Genomic DNA, 16,612 nt, shown 5'->3' with positions numbered 1-16,612 from the left:
GATTTCTGTTGAGACATTCAGATGGTAGAGTCAGAATTTGGCGTAAACAGAATGAGAACATGGATCCATCATGCCTTGTTACCACTGTGCAGGCTGGTGGTGGTGCTGTAATGGTGTGGGGGATGTTTTCTTGTCACACTTTAGGCCCCTTAGTGCCAGTTGGGCATCGTTTAAATTAGTGGTGTCAACAATAATCGATTCGGCGATGCATCGCAATGCGAATCGAATTGTGAGGGCAGTGCCAATGCCACACCCCTAGTTTAAATGCCACGGCGTACCTGAGCATTGTTTCTGACCATGTCCATCCCTTTATGACCACCATGTACCCATCCTCTGATGGCTACTTCCAGCAGGATAATGCACCATGTCACAAAGCTCAAATAATTTCAAATTGGTTTCTTGAACATGACAATGAGTTCACTGTACTAAAATGGCCCCCACAGTCACCAGATCTCAACCCAATAGAGCACCTTTGGGATGTAGTGGAACAGGAGCTTCGTGCCCTGGATGTGCATCCCACAAATCTCCATCAACTGCAAGATGCTATCCTATCAATATGGGCCAACATTTCTAAAGAATGCTTTCAGCACCTTGTTGAATCAATGCCACGTAGAATTAAGGCAGTTCTGAAGGCGAAAGGGGGTCAAACACAGTATTAGTATGGTGTTCCTAATAATATATATATAATATAATTTTTTATCAGTTTATCATTAAATGTGACCCTGGACCACAAAACCAGTCTTAAGTCTCACGGGTATATTTGTGGCAATAGCCAACAATACATTATATTGGTCAAAATTATAGATTTTTCTTTTATGCCAAAAAATGTTTTGGATATTAAGTAAAGATCATGTTCCATGAAGATATTTTGAAAAATGTCCTACCGTATATATATATATATATATATAATATATATATATATATATATATATATATATATATATATATATATATATATATATATATATATATAAGTATTATTAGTAGTAATATGCATTGCTAAGGACTTTATTTGAACAACTTAAAATGCGATTTTCTCAGTATTTAGATTATTTTTGCACCCTCAGATGCCTGGATTTCATGGAGCTTTTAGTATGCCAAAAAGACAAGCGCTTACACTTTTTTGATCTTAGGCATGGTAAAACGGTACTCGCGGTAAATCAAGAAAACGAGGTTTAAACAATAAGACTGTTTTGAGCTATATAACAATGATTCGTTTACGGTCGATGAACGCATCCCCAAAACTGACCCTTATGACTGGTTTTGTGTATGACGTATACCGTAAATTAATTTTGTATATGCTGTATAACAACCAAATTCATTCTTAATAAACAATTGATTTTTTGTTGTAAATTTCTTTTATTTTTTGAAAGTATGAACAGTGTGACCTAAGATAACCCGGCATTATGTTAACTCGGGTTTAAATGAACCTGTATTAAAGATCATTGTATTTTGTTCTTATGAAATGTTGTCCTTTTTCTAGGAGCACATGGTTCGTGAGGAGGCCAAGGCACTGTCCCCTAAACAGTGTGCAGTGATTGAGTTAGCACTGGATACTATAAAGGTGTGTAAAGAGCTGAATGTCAGTGTAAAAATGCCCTTCCATTTGCGATAACAACACCATTAGCAATATTGTGGGTCGCTGAATTAAGTGGAAATATATAACTATAGTTACCTTCTTACTTCTACACTAAAATAACAAAAAAACATAAGTCTGCTACATAAGTATATGTTTATATATCCTTCATTGTATTATTCACTTGACCCTCCCAGTCAAACTTTTGCCCTTTGCCACATTCTGTGGATTGTTTTTGCATCTTGGACTAGAGCAGACTTTTTTGATGTTAAAAACGTTCTTCTATCCCAGTTTAAAAAGCAGAGAAGCTATGGTATTTTTCAGGGAATCATCTGAAATCTCTTAAATTTTAATCAACTGTGTCTTTGTAGCTCTGAAAATATTGCTCTTGTTTGTTTGAGCATCCTGACCAGCCAGACACAGCTACAGTGTCTCAAGCATTCTCTGTTGTTTTGGGGTTTCTTAGCAATATTTCCATGCTGGAGGTGTGGGACTGAAGAAGACGTTCCTTGAGAAAAGTCCAGACCTGCAGTCTCTGCACTACGCCCTGTCCCTCTACACTCAGGCCACCGACAAACTCATCAAGACCTTTGTTCAGTCCCAGAATACACAAGGTAAGGACATCTCGCTGTGTCTTTAAACATTATTGACCTATTTCTGGACCTCTGCACAATGTGAGAATTTACTCAAATTAGGATATATATAAAATTATACTATTATATATATATTATTATTAGTGCTGGCAAATATATTGTGTGTGGAATATCTGGTCTCTGTCTTTCTATTTCTCCCTCACACACTTTGGGAATCCTGACACACTTTAGGTCGAGATGCCCCTGGCACAGCCATTTTAATAGATTATCATTTAAAATGTAATTAGAGTAAATGTCACCGCTTCATTTAAGTATTTAAACACATACTAAAAAGCAATGTGTGTGTATGTGTGTGTAAAAAGCCACAACAGGTTGAAGATGGACTGTTAACATTTGCTGAGCTTGTTGGACTGTCTCTTTTTTTTCTGTCTCTCTTTCTTTCCATCTCTCAAATCCCCATCACTATGTGCTCTCAATTTCTCTCTGTATTTTTCTGCGTCCTCTCCTTCTCTTTCACCAGTTCATGGAGGGAAGGGGGTAAGGTTCTCCCATAGTGAAGACGTGTACCCAGAGAAGGGTACGTTCAAGTGGGGCTCAGTGCCCTTGACGACGAAGAACTAATCAGTGCTCCACCCGAATCAGATCATTCACCTCCCATTCCAACGGGCCAATCGCATGCCCCACGACCACCCATATCTTCCCACAGAAAGGGCCTTGCATGTATGAGTACCTGGGAAGAACATGCTGTATGTTCGCATACATTGGTCTGAAATGTATCTTGACGCTAAAGCAGCAAGAAAGCCCAGGATGAAGTGTGTTTTGAATGGCAGTGAATGAGGAATGCACGCACTTCTGCAGTGTGAGAGGCGCATGTGTGCACTGCGGATGACAAGCCAGTGTCAGTGAGTAAGCGAGTGAGAGGAACGAAACGTTAATTTCCAAGTGCTGAAGCACGTTGTCGAATGTAGATGTGACATTAATTGCGACTGACTCGGATTGTCCGCAGGCAGGGTCTGTTCCCTCACGACCACGCATAGTGGTTTCCCTCCCTTTAGTCTCATCCTTTAGGCTCACTATAACAAGACAACCCTCCCTCAGCCAATCAGAGTTCGCTCCTGGGGTCAGGTGATGTGCTTTCTGTCAGTGTAAATCAGTTCAAAAAGGCCCTAATTTGGCATTTAAGGTCCCCGTTTAAAAAAAAATCACGTGGCTATATGCGATTATAACCTGAGATATGATTTATTATGCTTTGAAATGACCAATCTGAGACGTTGATATGCTTGAGTGAAATTAGTGTTTACTGTATTAGATTTTTAGGTTAAATATGTCTTATTCTCAGAAACAGCATTTTTGTTATGGGTTTGATAAGTGGAAAAAAGTTTGGGTCATGTTTTTTGAATATATTGCAAAAAAATTTAATAAACCTAAAAAAAAAGAAAAGAAATTATATTAAAAATGTTAAATATTTATATTAAATATGTAGTATTATACTATATATATATATATATATATATATATATATATATATATATATATATATATATATATATATATATATATATATATATATATATATATATATATATATATATATATATATATATATATATATATATATATATATATATATATATATATATATATATATATATATATATATAGAATTTTTTTTAATAAAAAAAATATTTATATATATATATAATATTATATTATTATAAGAAATGTTAGGTTCATTAAAAAAAGTTTGCATTATGCAATAATAAAATAAATTATATAAAATATATTATAAAAATACTTTAATAAAATAATTACAAATAAAATAATTTTAAAAAATGTAGGTTAATTAAGATTTTTTATTATGTTTTAAAAAAAATCTTTGGGGGTAAATATATCTGGAGTCTGGAATTTTTTCATTGCTAAATAATGCTAAATACAATTTATTTAAAAATATAATATTATATTTGTTTTTGTAATATTATATTTACATTTTTGCTAAATTATTCTAAAATAAAAAAGAATGTATATTTAAAACAATAAATAGCTAAATCTATATTTAAAAAAGTTTTAAATATAGATTTAGCTATGTATTATGAGCTATTTTAAAATTAATATATTTGCTGTATATATATATATATATATATAATTTTTTTAATAAAAATATATTAATTTATATATATATATATATATATTATAAGGAATGTTAGGTTCATTAAAAAAAGTTTGCATTGTGCAATATTAACATAAATTATATTAAAAATATATTATAAAAATACTTTAATAAAATAACTACAAATAAAATAATTTTAAAAAATATAGGTTCATTTAGATTTTTAATTATGTTTTAAAAAAATCTTTGGGGTAAATATATCTGGAGTCTGGAATTTTTTTATTGCTAAATACAATTTATTTAAAAATATAATGTAAAATTTTTTTGTAATATATATATTTACATTTTTGCTAAAATTTTTCTAAAATAAAAAAAGAATGTTTATTTAAAACAATAATATATATTTTTAGCTATGTATTATGAGCTATTTTAAAATTAATACATTTTTAAATCAGAAATCGTTAATAAAACATTTAATAATATATTTGCTGTATATATATATATATATATATATATATATATATATATATATATATATATATATATATATATATATATATATATATATATATATATATATATATATATATATATATATATATATATATATATATATATATATATATGTATATAAACTCCTGCATCTCTCTCTATAATATATATACAGGGAGTGCAGAATTATTATGTACGTTGATTTTCTGATCATATTTTTTTTCCAGGCACATTTGACCAATTCCAAACCACAGTAATCCTAATAACTACTATTGATTTAGTATTTAATAATGTATAAGTGATATATAATTGTTCATGAAGGCTGGAAATGAAAAACACCTTATATTCAGGTGTGCAGAATTATTAGGCATGTTTTCTTTTACAGATAAATTGAGCCAAAAAAGAGATTTAACTCAGACTGAAAAGTCAAAAAGTATTAAATGCCCATGAGAAGGATGCAATACTAATGCAATACTAGACACTGCAGTTAAGGCCTGACCATTGGACAGTGAAATGCTCGTTGGGTCAGCAGGATCTGACAAAAACAGGTGGTGAAGAAAAGACACCTGTTAACCGCAAAAGAATTAACAATTAAGGTGAAGAATTAAGGGTGAAACCATCAGTAACCCTTTAGTCTCCAGCGCCACCATTTTCCAGAGCTGCAACCTACCTGGAGTCTCCAGAAGTGCAAGGTGTCAGGATCTCAGAGACTTCAGTTAGGTAAAGAATCCTAAAAAATGACCCCCACTAAATAAGAATCATAAGCTGAAGTGTTGTAAAATACATGAAGCCTGCTTTTTTATAGGCTTTATAGGTTTTATAGGTTGAGAATGATTCTTGAAGGACCAGCACCACATCCTCTAGTACCACTGTTTGAAGAATTCATCTTACAGAATCTGGCAGTACGTTTTGGGAGTTCATTTTAGTCCATCCTGAAGTCCGTTTTGCAGAGATGGACTAAAAATGAACTCCCAAAACGTACTGCCAGATTCTGGAAGATGAATTCTTCAAACAGTGGTACTAGAGGATGTGGTGCTGGTCCTTCAAGAGTCACTCTCAACCTATCTGTCCATAAAGCCTATAAAAAAACCTTCTTCATGTATTTTACAACACTTCAGCTTATGATTCTTATCTAGTGGGGGTCATTTTTTAGGATTCTTTACTTAACTGAAGTCTCTGAGATCCTGACACCTTGCACTTCTGGAGACTCCAGGTAGGTTGCAGCTCTGGAAAATGGTGGCGCTGGAGACTAAAGGGTTCCTGATGGTTTCACCCTTAATTCTTCACCTTAATTCTTAATTCTTTTGCGGTTAACAGGTGTCTTTTCTCCACCACATGTTTTTGTCTGACCCTGCTGACCCAACGAGCATTTCACTGTCCAATGGTCACGACTTAACTGCAATGTCTAGTATTGCATTAGTATTGCATCCTTCTCATGGGCATTTAATAATTTTTGACTTTTCAGTCTGAGTTAAATCTCTTTTTTGGCTCAATTTATCTGTAAAAGAAAACATGCCTAATAATTCTGCACACCTGAATATAAGGTGTTTTTCATTTCCAGCCTTCATGAACAATTATATATCACTTATACATTATTAAATACTAAATCAATAGTAGTTATTAGGATTACTGTGGTTTGGAATTGGTCAAATGTGCCTGGAAAAAAAATATGATCAGAAAATCAACGTGCCTAATAATTCTGCACTCCCTGTAGTAAACATTTTATTAAAGTTTTTGGGATTTTGTGGTAAAAAAAAATGACCCGGACATTTCTTGACAGGTTTCGTGACGTTTACCCAGATGCAGTTTGGTTAGAAATAGTCATAAAGTGCTGCATCGACAGCCGCCAGCATCACCGTTAACATGCCACTGTTCAAGCTTTTTCAAATCCCTGCTTGCTGAGACGGTTCCGCTCTGCGGAAACTGCCTTATCAGCCCGTTTCTCTGACAAGCGCACACATATAACAGATGCCGAAAGCAAGGAATCCATTTTTTAATTATTATTTGATTGCAGCTGACCTATATTCTGTGGAGAGATGCAGACGTTTTAGTTGTTTAGAAGGCACATTTAGTTAAACGTGAAAAATCATTGGAGTCAAAAGTGAATCAATCAAAAGATTTGCTTGTGAATATCGTTGTAGCATAGGCCAAAGACCTTGGCAGTTTCCATGAGTGTGAATGCAGATGTGTGGGAATGGAAGTGGATTTCCGCATGTACCTGCCTGCATTGAAACCAAGTGAAGGACGATATCACATGTTCTCCTTTTCTTCTCCTTCCTATGAATGATTGGACCAATAGGACTGTTCTCCCCCCTTCCCCATCATGGTTATAAACCCCTCATGAAACACCAGAAATCAAGTGTGACCACACAGCATGTGTGCAGATGGTACACTCATGATAATCTGAGGAAACGCACTTATTTTTGTATTGCAAACACTTTGTTGCAAAAGAATCCTGAGAGGCATTACTTTATTTTGGTTGTCTGTGTATCGCAAGCTATTTTCGATTGATTATTTCAAGTCTTGTCAGATTTTCACGTAGACATGAGCTTGCTGGCTTGCTATTTTTGTTAGCTAGCTAGCCATAAGAAGCTGTCAGTGCTGTACACGGACACTGGAATAAAGTGTACCCATTATTTTTTTTTGCCTGAACAAACCTCACAAATTCAGATTTAGAGATGTGTTGCAGGGATCGCTTATTAAATCATTTTCAGAGCTTATTTGCATCTTGCGGCGCAGTACTTTACCATTTTTAAAAGCTCACAAATCACCCCAATTAAATAAAGTCAAATTTGTATAGTGTATACTAGCTCTTATGTAAACTATTATACATCTTATTAGCTGATTTAAGATTCTGTTGGAATAAACAAAAATCCACAATACAGTAAGCTCTGAATTTGCATTTAATAAGTGCTCCAACATGGAAGAACTACCTGAATTCCTTTTCATATTATGAATGATCTCTCAAGCCAGGTTCAACACCATTACGCTGTTTAAACCTCTTTATCATCCAGTAGCTCAAAGCATACATTGCCTCTGTATGACTCTGTGATTACTGAATTCATAAAGGAAGTGATTCGAAGTTCCACTGAGCCATACCGATGCAAGGTGTCCTGCCAGACCAGATATATGGAGTCTTGACTTCTCTCGTCTTGTCTGCAGGTACTGGTGTTGATGATGCAGTTGGGGAAGTGTCCATCCACGTGGAGATCTTCACTCATCCAAATACTGGAGAGCACAAAGTCACAGTGAAGGGTACGTAGTGCTTCTTCATGGTTAACTAAAGCCTGTTTGCATACCTCCTTGGGTTTGAAAGGGTCATGAACTGCATTGTTTTATGTTTCCTGGGATGCACTTACAATGTTAGTATGGTTTTTACATGAACAATTGTCATTATTTAGAAATAAAAGGCATTTTTCCTACCTTAAAGGGGTCATGAACTGGCTTTTTATACTGGTATTCGTTTGCGTGGATTTTACATTCGAAAACATCAAAATAAGTAATAGGCTATTTTCTACCCTGGTTTTGAGCCTCTCTCCAGAAACGCTTGGTTTTTATGGGCGTGCCGTACTTAAGACTTGGCCCACGGCTAGGATTGGATAAGATTTGCATATTTAATGAGCTTCAGCTCCCCTGTCAGTACATGTGGGAATTGTTTTCAAAGCGTGTGGGAGAACGGCAGCCGAATTAATCACCCACAGGGCTCGCAAAATATCTTTATCAAACAAACACAATGATTTATCTCTCATCCCCCCCCACCCCCCCACCCCGATTGATTGTAATGTTATTTTTTTATTACTTGGCCCGCCTGTCTGCATATCCAGTCTCTTGTTTACAAACGAATCCGTGGTGAAATGAAGGAACACGCGCAACATCTTCCCCATGTGAGCTGGATATTCATTAAAAATAAGGTTAATCCATGCATTCATAATATTGGAATACGAATGAAGCTTATGCGGTATGTTTATTGCTTATTGTTTATTGCGGGGCTACAGAATCAGGTGTTGTTCTTTTTCTGTTGAGGCGGTGTTTCACCACACAATGACGTCAAGGTGTGGCATATACTGAGATCGATCGTTTGCTGGGCCTGGTGTCAATAAAAGCTTTTCTTTGACTAACAGGATATTCTTATATGACCCCTTATATATCAAAAGCTCAAGGGAAAGTTAATTTCTGAATTCAGGACCCCTTTAATTTTTGCCCTCTGATTTGAACGCTCTGTTTGAAGGGGCGTGTCTGCTGTGAGACTTAAGTGTAAACGCCCACTGCTGTGATTGGCTAACATCTTTGCATATGAAATACGTATTACATGTGGAACCAGTGCCGCCGCTCCCACCACGCGCTGCGCGTAGGGCACCAAGTGCTGAGGGGGGCACCACAAGAAAATGCTCTCTCCACCCCTTTTTTGATTTACTGACATATAGGGAAAGAACATCACAGTTACTTACATGATGTCGCATTACTGTCTAGTCCATATCGTAAAAGTCTGTCTGCAAAGCCTGCGTCAAATTTGAGCACAGTGAATTGTACTGAATACAAATAAATAATGCTCAACTGAGACATTGTTGAAAATATTGCCTAGCATTAAGGCCAATTTATACTTCTGCGTCGGACCTACGCCGTATCCTCTACGCCGTTAGTTATGCGTTGGTTTTGATTTATACTTCTGCGCTGTTGTCCGCATCAATGTGCAATTACACATGCAGACGCTAGTAGGCAGTGTCCTCGGGCATGTTGGTGTAATCAACACAACAGCCGAAGAAGAAGCAGCTTGTTGTGTAGAATGTGTACATTCATTGTCGGAATATCAGCAGCAGTGAGAGAGCGGCTTTTCTTGCAGCTTGAGTAACTCTACAAATTAAGCATCTCTAGTTGATTTGTAGAGTTAAATAAGGCGATCTGGCGCGGGAATGCGTTTGTGAAATCATGCAGAGCTCCTGGCCGCTGTTTTCACTAGCGGTGGCTCGAGCAATCGATTGCTGTTGCGGAGACTTCATTTACGAAATGTACCCTAATGTGTCCCTGTTCTTGATATACAATTATTGATTAACATCTTTGGTTTTAATGAGAAAATAAATAAACTATACTCAGCGGATCTATGTATTTATTTACTAGCATAAAGAATCGCTGGACTACAAAATATTGTGTTATAGCAGACGTAAGGAACTATCATCCCATTTCTGGACACACACACACACACACTCCGATCGCAGATTTTTTATTTATTTATTGACCTGAGGGAGGGGTTCTGGCAGACCAATCACAGCGATTGCGGTCCGCGTAGAATTGACGCGTTGTTACATTTTTGGAGAGGTGTGCATCAGGGTACGGCGTAGGGTACGCACGCATCACACAGCCTACGCGTAGGTCCGACGCAGAAGTATAAATTGGCCTTAAGGGGGAAAAAAACTTTGGAAGGTAATGTTATTTTTAGTCCAGTGATCTTGTATCACTCATCTCTCCTTGTCATCTCACTAACTCGCTAGTGGGCAGGGCCATATTTGCTATGATGAAGTAGGCTGTGATTTTCTTCTGCTGATGCAGTCTTTCGCCTATCTATTATAGATAGGCACATTCCACAATGAGTCGTTCTCTGGGCTTGGTTACAATAAAAGCTGTTTTGTGACGAACAAGTTTTCAGTTCTGAAACGTACAGGATATTTTTATATGATGACATCATATATCTCAAAAGCTCAAGGAAATTTGATTTCTCAGTTCATGACCCCTTTAAACTTTGGAAAAAGTTGCATCTATTGAGGTGAAACTTAAAGCTTACTTTTGGAACCCTTTGAAGAACCTCTAGGTACCCATTTGAACCCGTGCCTCAGATATCTTGTGTACTCCAGGAAGTGTTCAGATCTTTTCTATACCGTAGGGTTCCTGGAGGAACCAGTGATGACAGTCTTTAGAGTTCTTGCAAGAAATTCTGAGTTCCATTTTGTAAGTTCCTCAAATAAATGCCCTTTTTTAAAGGGTGCCCAGAGGTTCTCTAAAATGTCTTCCTTGTGTGCTAATCTGTGGAACCTGAGGAACCTTAAAAGTAGATTCATCTTCAGTGTAATGGGAAGAATGTCTAGGGTAAAAATGTATGTGGAAAACCTCTAGGAACCCTTGTTAAGAGGCTCAAAATATTTTCTATATAACACCGTTGCTGGAAGAACACTTGACAGTGTAGAACTCTTGCAGGAACTTCGGGGTTCTGTATTGTAAGTTCTTTAGAGAACTTCCCTATTTCAAAGCATGTCTTGAGGTTCTCGAAGGGTGCTTCTTATATGGCAATCTAAGGAACCCAAAGTGGTCCCTCAAGTAGTTTCATTTTTGTAGTGTAATGGGAAGAATATTAAGGAGAGCCTAGACCAGGGGTGTCCAATCCTGCTCCTGGAGGGCCACTGTCCTGCAGAGTTTAGTTCCAAGCTCAATTAAAAACACACAAACCAGCTGATAAAGGTCTTGCTAGGAATACTAGAAACTTCCAGGCAGGTGTGTTGAGGCAAGTTGGAGCCAAATTCTGCAGGACAGTGGCCCTCCAGGACCGACTTTGGACACCCCTGGCCTAAGACTGTAAAAATGAGAAGGTACGTGATGCACTATTTCGGTTCCTCCCCCTGGAAAACCTCTAGAAACCCCTGTCAAGTGCCTCAAAACAATTGTACTTTTATGGCTTTCTCTGAGAACTTCTCTTTTTCAAAGGGTGCCTAGAAGTTCTCCAACACCATCAGAAAAAACTGCAAAAATTGTACCTTTAGGGGTAAGCTAACAGCTTGTCAGTAGGGCAGTACCCTTAAATGGGACAACTATGTACCTTATCTACCCCTAAAAGGTGCATAATAGTACTTTATAGTCGTAATATGATTACATTTCCCTTAAGGAAATACTATGAACATTTTAGGGGTAAATGAGATACAAAGGTGTCCCTTTAAGACAGGGATGTCCAAACCTGCTCCTTGAGGGCCACTGTCCTCCAGAGTTTAGCTCAATTCATAATTAAACACCTAAACCAGCTAATCAAGCTCTTACTAAGCATACTAGAAACTTCCAGGCAGGTGTATTGAGGCAAGTTGGAGCCAAACTCTGCAGGACAGTGGCCCTCCAAGAGCAGGTTTGGATACCCCTGCTTTAAGGGTACTGACCCCTTAGTTAAAAGTTTTTGTGCATTTGTCCTGAGAGTGAAGAGTTCTTCTAGTGTGAAGGTGGAAGGAACCCCAAATGGTCCCTCAAGTTTCTTCATTTTTGCAGTATATGTATTTTTTTTTAGTGGTGGCTGCAAATGACCTACGTTGGCAGACTTCCGGAATTTTCCGGCCCTTCGTGGAGGTCTACATCATTGGCCCTCATCTCAGCGATAAGAAGAGAAAGTACGCCACCAAGTCCAAGAACAACAGCTGGGCTCCAAAATACAACGAGACCTTTACATTGTGAGTGGCATACACTTGTTTCTTTAGCTTGCGCTTCAGTTTCTTCGTACCTCCATCTGTGTTACAGTTCCTGAATAAAATGTAACCCTGTTGTCGTTGCTTCTTTCTCAAAGCACGTTGAGTAACGAAGTGGGTCCGGAGTGCTACGAGCTGCAGGTGTGCGTGAAAGACTACTGCTTTGCACGAGAGGACCGCACTGTTGGCATGGCGGTACTGCAGCTAAAGGACGTAGCACCGCGGGGTAGCGTAGCATGCTGGCTCCCACTAGGTAAACGCATTCACATGGACGAAACCGGCCTGACCGTACTGCGAATCCTGTCCCAGCGCAACAACGACGACGTGGCAAAAGAATTTGTCAAACTCAAATCCGACCAGCGTTCTGCTGAGGAGGGGCGGAGCTAAGACCAGGAAGAATCTAGCGAAAACACTGCCCCCTAATGCTCAATGTTGCACTAGCACATAGAAAAAATACACAAGACATGTTTATCTTGGTTCTTCACTTTAATGACCAACCGTTTACGTGACAAAGCAGTTATATATTTGTACTCAGTGCACTGCCATTAGACCTGCCAGGAAGGGCTTGTTTAACAAGCACAATTTGGCACATGAAACAGACACAGGATATTGTATCTCTTAAAATACTTGATGTTTGTGATCTCCTTGATTTTTATAATGCATATTCCAAGACAAAAAGGTACTTAAATCCAACACATTTATCTATTTATTCTGTAAAACATTAAATATCACTATCAGTTCAAACTGATACAATTATAAATCCAGAAAATATTATTTATTATATTTATAATAATAATAAAGTTATATTATAGTAGTTACATAAAAAATATATTTATTTTTATTTAAACCTTTTTTTCCAAATGCATCTATGAAATATAACCAGATTAAAGGCCTTTTCACACCGGATGCGTAGCGAAAAAGCGAATATTTTGAGTGCGAATACTTCGCTTCAAAACCATTCACATCAGCCGCGACACGAATTTGCAACGTCTGTGACGTTTCGGAGCTCCAACATTCCAAAACATTCGCGGCGACAGATGAGAAAACATGGACACTTCATCATCCAGTGAGGAGCTTTTCATTTTATTCAAACAACCGAAAAGAAGGTTTTGGGTGCATCCAGTCTTAAAGAACAGAGTCTGAAGGGGAGTATGCTAATCTTGTACAGGAGCTAAAACTTAATCATGGCCGGTTCCGCACTTACTTTCAAATGTCCGTGGGACAATTTGAGGAGCTCCTCCAGAGACAGTAGCACCGAATCTAACGAGACAAACCACAAACTTCAGGGAAACAATGGATCCGGAGCAGCTGTTTCCAGTTGAGTCACAATGTAAACATTTAACCCTTAATCGCCCCTCAAGTAGGGTTTACGTTTGAGTCCCTTGGGGTCAGATAGACCCCAAACTTTTACAGAGCGATTGCATAAGGAAATATAATTTTTTTACATGGAAAACTATATATCATTTTTTTTATTTACTTCTCAACTATACATTTATGCTGTGTTTTTGGTAGTTTTTTACCTATTTTTACCTATTTGTTTTTTACCTATAAGCACAAATACTTAACTATGTCATAAATTGGCTCATTAAAAATCATTTTTTTATGAAAAAATCACTTGAATGATGATCTTAAATAAATATAAATAGTTTTTGGACATTGCTCTATGTGTTAGGGATAGAATACCGCCATCTGTAGGTTTGTGGAAAAACTTTAGGAATTATAGTTAAAGAGAAAGAGAGTGCAATGACCACATTATCCAATAGAGGTCCATAGGGAAGTTATGCAAAAGTTAAGCTGCCTTTCATCTTTCTTTTATTTGCCCTTTTCCCTCTCTTTCTCATTATTGTTCCATGTTGCATTTGTGCTCTAGTATTTGTCCTTCATTTATGTATGGAATTTTTTCAGATTTATGCCAGTTTTGTTGATTTTATTTGCCAGTTTCTATAAAAATGCTCTCTGTTGCAGTCACACACATGTGTGTGTTTGTGTGCGTGCGTGTGTGTATGAGACAGAAAGTTCGTTCCACTTTGTGTTTATGCTCTAGGACCAGATCTTGATATAAATGTAGACATTTTCAGATTTATACTGGATTTAGTTGATTTTTTTTTACAAACAAAGTGAAAAAAAAAGCATTTTTTACATTTTCCCATTCATTGCCAAAATCCAAAAAAATGCTCCAGACACCTGTGTTTGTTTGTGTTTGTGTGTGTGTGCGTGTGAGTGAACATGCTTGTTCCATATTGCATTTGTGCTCTAGTATTAGTACTTCATTTATGTATGAAAATCTTTCAGATTTATGCCAGTTTTGTTGATTTTATTTGCCAGTTTCTATAAAAATGCTCTCTGTTGCAGTCACACATGTGTGTGTTTGTGTGTGTGTGTGTGTGTGTGTGTGTATGAGACAGAAAGTTCGTTCTACTTTGTGTTTATGCTCTAGGACCAGACCTTGATATAAATGTGGAAATTTTCAGATTTATACTGGATTTAGTAAAAAAAAATTGACAAAAAAAGTGAAAAAAAATAATTTTTTACACTTTCCCATTCATTTTCAATGTGGGGTCAATCTGACCCCGAGGGACTTAAACGGTAATTTTTTTTTACACACCTTTAGAACAACCAAATCAAGCCCAGATTTTTTTGTGCATGTTTAAATAGATTATTTAGTTAAAGTCACCGAGTCTCATGGCCCTGAGATGAAGGGAACACTTTTAAAAAATGGAGGAAAAGTCCAGTGGGGTCAGCTGGACCCCAAGGGACGATTAAGGGTTAACTGCCCCAGACGTACTGACGGAACACATTCACTTTCCATAGTCGCAGACACAAGGTTTAGAAAAAAATCGAGTTTTAACTCAAAAGGTTATCGTTGTCTGTAGCCTACAGTGGGCAAACACAGCTGCATCTGTACAGCTGTAACTACAACTATAGCTGTAATCTCGTGAGAAATGCGATACCTGGCAAAGGCTAATGTTGATTGAATAGCTAGTGACATCAACTGGACTCTTCGTCACCTTTGTTTCCTTGTATGTTATTGGTTGAAGCCTTTTCTGTCGGCGCTAGAGATAAAAAATAATAATAATTTTGAAGCGGAAAAAATAACCTTTGTTTTTCGCTTTCGGTGTGGAAGCACTCATTACACAAACATTGCGCGAATTATTGGCGCGTCAAAATCGCGTCCAGTGTGAAAGGACCTTAAGGCATGTTAACACACTTTTTTTATTCCATATCAAGCGATGTCGAAAACCTCTTTAGTGAGGCCTTTTGTCAATCATTCCTGCACCCTTCAAAAGGTGTCTTAATGTCAGGGTATCGTTTCTCCACTATGTACCACCATTCCACCCCCTAACCTAGGGACCAAAACCCACTATGGGTCAGACTTTAATGTTATGCAATCGTTTAGAAGCACAAGAAAATTGCGAGAGAAAAAAAAAAAACCTACAACCAAATACACCTCTGAAAGCAGAGTGGTTGCTTTTTTCCTGTAGTGTGATGAAATTATTTTTCGGAGACCTCACTTGCAGGAAATCCTATGAATTATAGTTATTGTAAAGACTATCCCAGACGCCGACACTGTTGCCGTCTGGGATGAGATACTGACACTTTGTAAAGATGCTTCGCACATTAAGATTCAGTCACAAGGCCAACTCTGTCCTGTCTTTGTGTATCTAATATGTTTTCCAATTTGTTCGAGTGCCTGTGCAGTTTATCAAGTGTTTGTCGGCATGATAAGGCACGATGTATATGTGCAAGTCTGGATTGACAAACACTGGTTATATTAGACACCAGAGCTGCCTGTTTCAGTGAGATTTCACAGTTAAATGTCATACCACTCCAGATCATTCCATGCGAAATGGGGCAAACCCCTCCCTCGTCTATATATCCACTAAAGCAATCTCTGGTTTCACACCTCAAAAGAATCACAGCCATTGAAAATCACTCCTATAGAGTTGCCATAGTAACCGCTGATGAATCCTGCCATTTTACTGCCAAACCATCCACCATATTAGATAAGCACAAGAGAGATGCTTGGGTTCAACACTATGTTCATTCCTTCCTGCTGTATTGCGGTAAACCGCGAGTGTCAAAAATGCTCCGCGCTATTGATCTACTAAGGAAAAGAGTCGCTTAGTGAATTTAGCCATTAAGCACCTTGCGCTACAGCAATTTTGTTTTATGATTCCCTATATCATTTCTCTAAAAATAGTCTATGCATCAGTCAGAATCATCAGTGGTCAACAGCCTCGGATTGTTTACATCGCGAATGGTCGGCACAAACAGCAGCTGCAAACTTCGCTGGTTTCGTTTCACATACTGAATCCTTCAGTGTTCACCGTTGTAATATTGAACAGTGGGGTTCGATCACAGGAAATGGCATTAATGAATGTTGAAACGACTGCAGACTGGAAACGGCATTTGT

The 16,612-nt window shown here is 37.3% G+C and overlaps 1 protein-coding gene across 1 annotated transcript in view; it reads left to right on the top strand.

Annotated features, from left to right (window-relative positions):
- unc13a (unc-13 homolog A (C. elegans)) overlaps positions 1 to 12,585 on the top strand; it is a gene marked incomplete at both ends in the record, with an annotated part of 50,234 nt that extends 37,649 nt beyond the window's left edge. Inside the window, 6 exons of the mRNA XM_079807072.1 lie at positions 1,484 to 1,564; positions 2,043 to 2,190; positions 2,690 to 2,746; positions 7,931 to 8,023; positions 12,024 to 12,183; positions 12,297 to 12,585. Coding sequence (XP_079663198.1) covers positions 1,484 to 1,564; positions 2,043 to 2,190; positions 2,690 to 2,746; positions 7,931 to 8,023; positions 12,024 to 12,183; positions 12,297 to 12,585 — 828 coding nt within the window. The remainder of the gene's footprint in view (positions 1 to 1,483; positions 1,565 to 2,042; positions 2,191 to 2,689; positions 2,747 to 7,930; positions 8,024 to 12,023; positions 12,184 to 12,296) is intronic.
- Positions 12,586 to 16,612: the final 4,027 nt, after the last annotated feature.

Source organism: Gobio gobio (assembly GCF_949357685.1).
Source record: "Gobio gobio genome assembly, chromosome: 24".
NCBI classification, from domain to species: domain Eukaryota; kingdom Metazoa; phylum Chordata; class Actinopteri; order Cypriniformes; family Gobionidae; genus Gobio; species Gobio gobio.
The sequence above is the reverse complement of the archived record's forward strand: the minus strand, read 5'-3'. Positions and strand labels throughout refer to the sequence as shown.